We start from the raw sequence: 6,993 nt of genomic DNA, 5'->3' as shown, positions 1-6,993 counted from the left end.
TATATATATATATATATATGTATATATGTGTGTATGTATATATATATGTGTATATGTATATATATATATGTGTATATGTATATATGTGTATATATATATATATACACATGCATGTTGAGCAAGTCTTACATATCAAGAAGGAAACTTTGTTAATGAATTTAGCAGAATCAGAACATCAACAAAATCAACAGTCTTTAAGAGTTTGAAAGTGAAACCCTATGATCAAATAGTCCGCTTATTCTCTAAATTCCCCAAACCACATCTTCTTAAACTTTGGACCAAATAACTACTGTGATATTCTTTTAGCCAAACATAGGAGCTCTAACCCTTCCACCCCCACATGCTTAATTCCATTTTTATTACATCCATTTAATTTCATTTATTAAATTACCTATCCAAGCTCACATATTCTTTGTACTTCAAATATCCTTTGTGGCATAACATTAATTGTTTATTTTCTTCAATCTTTTAAAAAGGAGGAAATTGCAATAATGAATGGGCAATTTTGCTAGGCTCGTGTAGCATGGTTGGATGAGGCTATTGTGCTACAAAGTGCTTTATATCTTGCCTACAATGTGAAAGTTATGATATAGGTCTTTGCCGAAAGACCAAATGTTTGAATGATTATAGAGCTTCACATTGCTAAAACATAGATATTGGAAGCATTTATTGGTGAAATTAAGTGCTATTGTGAGCATATGGAACAGACCACATGCATTGGCTACATAAAAGTCAAAGCCATATGATCGCTTTTTTAAAATTAAGTATTATTTTTCATGATAAAATTATATGATTGTTTGGTTTACATTATGATTTGGATGCCTATGAATTTTAGTTATTAGATAAAAATCTGATGGCTACGTGGGGCTAGCTGACGCTCCTATTTATGAGGAGGGTGGCTGGGCCCACATGCCCCAGGTTTGAAAAGCTGTTAAGCCGCTCTTATGTTAGAAGTAGCCCTAGCTGGGATTTGTGGACCAAACAAGGCTAATTAAACATGGGCTAAGCAGTCCAAAAAATGCCGAAATGAAAGTTCTATTGATTTAATTAGATTTTAAGTGGTTGCATCAAATTGTATTGGAGACCACTAATTATTAATAAATGCTAAAAATCTATAGCTTATATATATATATATATATATATATATAATTATTTTGAATCTTAAGAATAGGGGTGTAAACGAGCCTCGTGTTCGCCTCGTTTATATTTCGAGCTCAAAAAATGTGTTCTTGTTTGGGTCGTTTGCTTAGCGAGCCCAACACTAGCTATTCACGAACAATGAGTCGTTTTGACAACCCTAATCACGTAGCCATAAGATGTTAAGGATTGGGGCAAGATTTAAAACATCATTTAAATCTAATTTAATATTTTCTTATTCTATTTTCTTCATTAATACTTTTAATTGATTATAAATCTTTGTAGCTTTGTAGTCAATTAATTTTTTAAAAAATACTACTCATCAAAGATATACATATAATTGATCAATAGTATTTCGAGTCAAAACGAGTTAAACACAAACGAACAAATATTTGTTCATGTTGTTTGTATTCGGCTCGTTAACTTAGCGAATGAGCCGAATAGGAGCTTCTTAACGAATCGAGCACGAACAGTTCGCGAACAACGAGCCGTTTTGACAGCCCTACTTAAGAAAAAGATTATTACATTTTTCATATAAATTTGATTGCATTACACAATTAAAAATTTTCTAGTTCCCAAAAAAGAAAATATGCATTGTTAAAATTTATAAAATTTCAATTTTAATGACCTTGAATAAATTGTAACCAACTCCTTATAGAAGGCTACAAATATAAAATATGTTTTTAGTAATATTCGTTAATTTATAATTTAGTTGTAGCCTAACATAAGAGAAGAATTAATAAAATTGCAATAAACATGATTGAAATTACATTAAACTATAATAACATTTGATGATTATTTTGATGATTCAATAATTAACATTAGTTTCAATGTTCAAATAACATAAATAAATATTAAGATGTTAATAACTTCATTCAAATCTTACTAATTGTTGAAGTGTTAGTAATTTATCAATCACTGATTTATTACTCTATAAGGTCACAAAAATTAGCTTAAAATAAAAAAAATTATAATAACATGGTAGTAATCTTAATCATATTAATCCGCCCACCTAGCACCAATATACAACTAAATGTGCATTTAAAAACATTGGGTAATTCATAAAGATTTTTGGTCCTCTAAAGGTGGAGAATAAGATTAAGAAAAATATTTCATAACTTTATTTTAGTATACATTTTTTAATCTTCAATTAGGGGTGTAAACGAGCCGAACACGAGCGAGCCAAGCTAAGTTAACGAGTTGTTTATGTGCCGAACACGAGCGAGCCAAGCTAAGTCAACGAGCCCGTGCAGCGGGTGAATGTGTTGGCATTGCAACGTGTAGCTTTTAATAGTTCAGAGGGAGGGAATTTTTTTTTTTTCTTTGGAAAATTGAGAGCCACACCTAGCAAAACTTAATATAAAAATTTAAAGATAAAAATAAAGAATCAGGACTCATTAACAAAAGAACGTGTGGCCCTAAGAGTAAGTAATAGTAAATTACAAACTAACAAACAAACAAAACAAAATCACCAAAAGGAAAGCCAAAAAAGGATCCAGAGGGATGGAGTGATCTCAGACAATACAATGGTCTCTATGAAAAGCTCCATGAAGGCAATACTGAATTATCTAAGAGTAAGAGCACAAACCAGTTGAAAGCAAAAGACCAAAATATAATTGTTCAGCATAGAAGCCAGCCAAGAGTGAGAAAGAGCCAAACAAACAAAAAAAGAGAGGATGTTGAGAAGAATGTGTGTGTGTGTGTGAGAGAGAGAGAGATAGAGAGGTGCTGATGGAAAATCTTCTCTAATTAAGAGACAAGATCTGATAATACACTAATCGATTATTTTATTTAATGATAATTAATACAAATATAAACAAAAAATCAAATATTAACACCGATATTAATAATGACATTATTTTTAAAATAAACAAACTATTATTATATGTAATATTTTTTATCATTTGAACAATTAATAAAACTAAGAAAATTCTAGTATTATTAATCAATTTTAAAAATATTGTCTTATAAAACTAGTAATCATTATTTTCAAAAGACTAAATCAACCCTTTATGCAATGTAACTAGCGATATATTTTACATCATAATTATGTTTTAATCAATAGAAAACATCCTAATCGTTACTCATCTTTTAGGTTTCATTCCTTCTATTGCTACAAATTGTAATCAAATGCGCCTCAATTTCAGTCCACCTTTTGTAATGACACTACAATTCAAACACTAAAACTAAAATTTATTCATCAATCATATAAATATATGCATTATTATAAAACTCATCACCGGGCTAACATCTATATGGGAGGTTGTCCACCAAATCATACACATATCCGCTACGAGAGTTATAAACCCTAACACTCATTTAACTTGTACTAAATAATCCAACACGCAAATAAATTGAGTCATATTGCATAGAAGATAAAGACATAAGATCTTATCATCAAATATCTTTGGATTCGAGATTATAATTTGTACACAACCACTTGAGCATGAAGGATTTATGTTGCCTCATTTATGTAGCTAAGTTATAAGACCAATTATGAGACAATTAAAGGACTAATAATACCTGCTATGAGACCGATGAGGTTAAAATATCTACCATGAATTGCAGAGCATAAAGGTTTTTTGACATGTTAATTAGAACACATGATCTCAGTATGAGGGACCTAAAAGACCTACTGTGAAATCACCCTACGCTTAAAGAGGTCATAAGTCACAACTCTAAGCATTTTCATCAGTAGAATCACAAACCTTAGCCTCTCATCCAAATATTACAAAATAAGTTATTTGACACATGGATAGACTCATGTTGCCTCATCTATAAGGTATGATTATAAGACCTAGCAATAAGCTCATGAAGGAATTTTTCATACTTCATAGTTAATTTTTTTAATCAGTATAAAATATCCTAATCATCACCTATATCATAGGTGATGTTTCTTCTATCGCACCATGTTGTAACCAACTATTAAAATGCGCCTCCATTTCTAATCCACCTTTTATAACAAAGCCATAATTCTTACACTCAAATCAACATTTATGCATCAATCATTTTAAATATATGTCATGATTATAAACCTCATCATCAGGTTGACCTTTATATGGGAGATTATCGACCAAATCATACACATATCTACTACAAGAATTATAAGCCCTAACCTTGCACCTAACTTGCACTAAATAATCCAACACAAATGAATTGAGCCATCTTCAACCTGAAAGTTGTAAACCCTAGTCTCCCATCCAAAAATTGCTTCGATATAAATAATAATAATAAAATAAAATAAAATTAATTAATTAATTTGACACATGAATACCTCATCTATAAGGCAAAATTATAAGACCTGTTTGTCATTGACAGTTACACTAGCTATGCCAATATTTTTTAATGAAAGCATTCGTGCACTAACACCTCTAATTTTTATTAGATAAACATCATGCCTTTGATTGAACCCAATGTGTTATAGTTTAGCCATATTAGTCCCCCTAAGCATATCGACGCTCGACTAACTTAAAACAACATTTCAATCATGATTAAGGGTGCACATCTGCATTATGCTGCGAAATCATAATGTTTCCTGCTATTTTTAATGAGAAGGTTCAGTACAAAGCAAAATTATCAAAAAAAAAAAAAAAACACTACATCTAATAGCATACTAAAACTGCTGCGAGAAAATAAAACAAAATGATAATGACATGAAATGCAAATAAAAGTATAATTAAAGGTTACAAAACAGTGATGCCATGATTAAGAGTGCACAACTGCATTACATTAAGACTCAGTAATTATAATATTCATAATAAGAATCAATGTCTCTCCAGTACATCTCAAAAAGCTTTCTTCTTTGCAGGTGCCTGTGCCATCCTTGGATTGTTTTTAGTTTTCCTTACAATCAGTAAATCATTCATATATATTCTTCAGACTCTGAAATCATAATAGCTTAAAAATTTTCTCTCAATAGTTTTGGCAACTCGCTGTGGGTGTAATTACAGTATGAACCAATGGCATAGTTTTATATCAGTCAAGTGCTATTCTGAAGGGTAAATGAAATAACAGACAAAAAATAAAAGCATTATAAAAATGGTGGTGAAACAAACAAAGCTAATGCATGGCATAAAAGAGTAAAGCGTAAAAATTCATTGAATTCTAGAAACAGTAAAATTTTCAGACTCCCATATTCTTACCTATCTCTCGTCGTGTATATGAAATTGGAGTAGCACAAGAAACCTTTCAAGTAACGAGAGAGCTTGAACTGCCAGTGATTCTTTATGGCAAAATCTTCATCTTCCCCACCATCCATGGCTACCCATTCCACAGTGGATTGGTTGGTATCCTCATTAATGGCTGGAATCAGCTCTCCACTTCTGTTATCTGTTGCAGACTCCTCAAACTCAAAATTAAGTTCTTCTCCCGACCATGACCTGGGAGATCAAGACTAGAGGATTCAGCAAGAACCAAAAAGCACTGAAAGAGAGAGAAATAAAGGTTGAATGTGCAATTAGAAAGAAGAATTGGTGTGAACAAACTTTCTTCGCCATTCTGGCTTTCTTTCTTGACCTCGACGTCGTTGCTTTATTGGAGTGCAGCTGATGGAACCATGTCTAACAAACTGAAGCTGGTTAAAAAAGGAGAATATTTCAATTAGCTGTTACAGTTACTGACAGGAACTAAGGATAAATTAGAAGGATGATGGAAGAGGAATTGCTGAGAGAAAAAACTTTGGTGCAATTATTTGCTGGATATAGTTGAGAATAGACAATTATAAGAGAACGAGCAAATATTTTCCGAAATTAATTTGTTTATGATAAATAGAATGGATCGCAACATACAAAATGGCACAATTGCCACGCTATAAAATCATAAGCTGAGTAGCAGTAAAGCCAAACTACATAATGAATGAATCACAGCTATGTATTCAACTTCTACATTGATTTTGACTACAACAATTTATTTTTTAGTTTTCAGATAGCTAGGTTATTTCCAACAAAAATATAATATCTTGAAGTGGACTTCCTATCATCAACAAAGACAAGATGATCAATATTATAGAAAATTTCAATATTCAAGCACTACATATTAGCATATACCAATGCTTTTTTGATATACATGCGATATATATTAACATAGTAACTTTTAATATTATGATGGACCGTCTAAATAATTAGATGAGTTCTAACAGCCCATGAGGATATTAACCTACTTGCAATTAATAAGAGCCATTTCGCCAAGATCAGTAGAGTACTTTCTTAGAGATAGTGATAAACCCTATTTTTATTGTAAGCAAATTTAAGACTAAGAAAATAATTGTCTCACATCTTCGTTGATGAAGCAATCTTGTAGGTAGTGTTTTATTTCCCAAGTGCCAGTGTGATCACTTAGGGCCAGTTTAGGGCAGCTTTTTTGGTGCGGTGTTGTTTGAAAGCGCAGATGCACTTGTTTAGAAAGTGCGGCGGGGTGGCTTATCCTAATAAGCTATGTTAAATGTGGGTCGCGGGATCGACCTCGCTGCCTGTTGTTTCTTCGTGATTTTAATCTTTTTGCCCTTCACGTGTTTCATCCGTGGCTCCCTCACGTTTCTTCTGCCCTAGGTTCCTCTCTCGATCGCCCGCCCCTCTCGATTGCATTTCTTCTGCCCTAGGTACATCTCTCGTGCCTCTCTCACACTTCTACAGTTATTGTGCTTTGTATGTATTTCTTGTGCTCAATTTTGATGGAATGGTTATTTCATTGCAATTTGTTGCTTTCTCATTTGCGACTTAGGGTTAGAATATTGTGGATTTTGAGATGTGTAGCTTTCTCGTTTACCTCCTATGACTTTGCGATTTGGATGGTGGATTTTGTGATTTTGAATGGTGTTTTTTTCCATTCTGTTTGTGATAAAAAATGAATGAAAGAGTG

General features: G+C 32.2%; 1 protein-coding gene across 1 annotated transcript in view; it reads right to left on the bottom strand.

The window, feature by feature from the left end:
• Positions 1-4,787: 4,787 nt before the first annotated feature.
• The window catches only part of LOC110031678 (U11/U12 small nuclear ribonucleoprotein 25 kDa protein-like), an 11,337-nt gene continuing 9,131 nt past the window's right edge, over positions 4,788-6,993 (bottom strand). The window contains exons 4-6 of the mRNA XM_020735007.1: positions 5,622-5,710; positions 5,280-5,516; positions 4,788-5,128 (exon numbers count right to left, since the gene is read on the bottom strand). Of these exons, the coding sequence (XP_020590666.1) occupies positions 5,113-5,128; positions 5,280-5,516; positions 5,622-5,710 (342 nt within the window). The 3' untranslated portion in view covers positions 4,788-5,112. The remainder of the gene's footprint in view (positions 5,129-5,279; positions 5,517-5,621; positions 5,711-6,993) is intronic.

This window comes from Phalaenopsis equestris, unplaced genomic scaffold (genome assembly GCF_001263595.1).
Source record: "Phalaenopsis equestris unplaced genomic scaffold, ASM126359v1 Scaffold000840, whole genome shotgun sequence".
Lineage (NCBI taxonomy): Eukaryota > Viridiplantae > Streptophyta > Magnoliopsida > Asparagales > Orchidaceae > Phalaenopsis > Phalaenopsis equestris.
The sequence above is the reverse complement of the archived record's forward strand: the minus strand, read 5'-3'. Positions and strand labels throughout refer to the sequence as shown.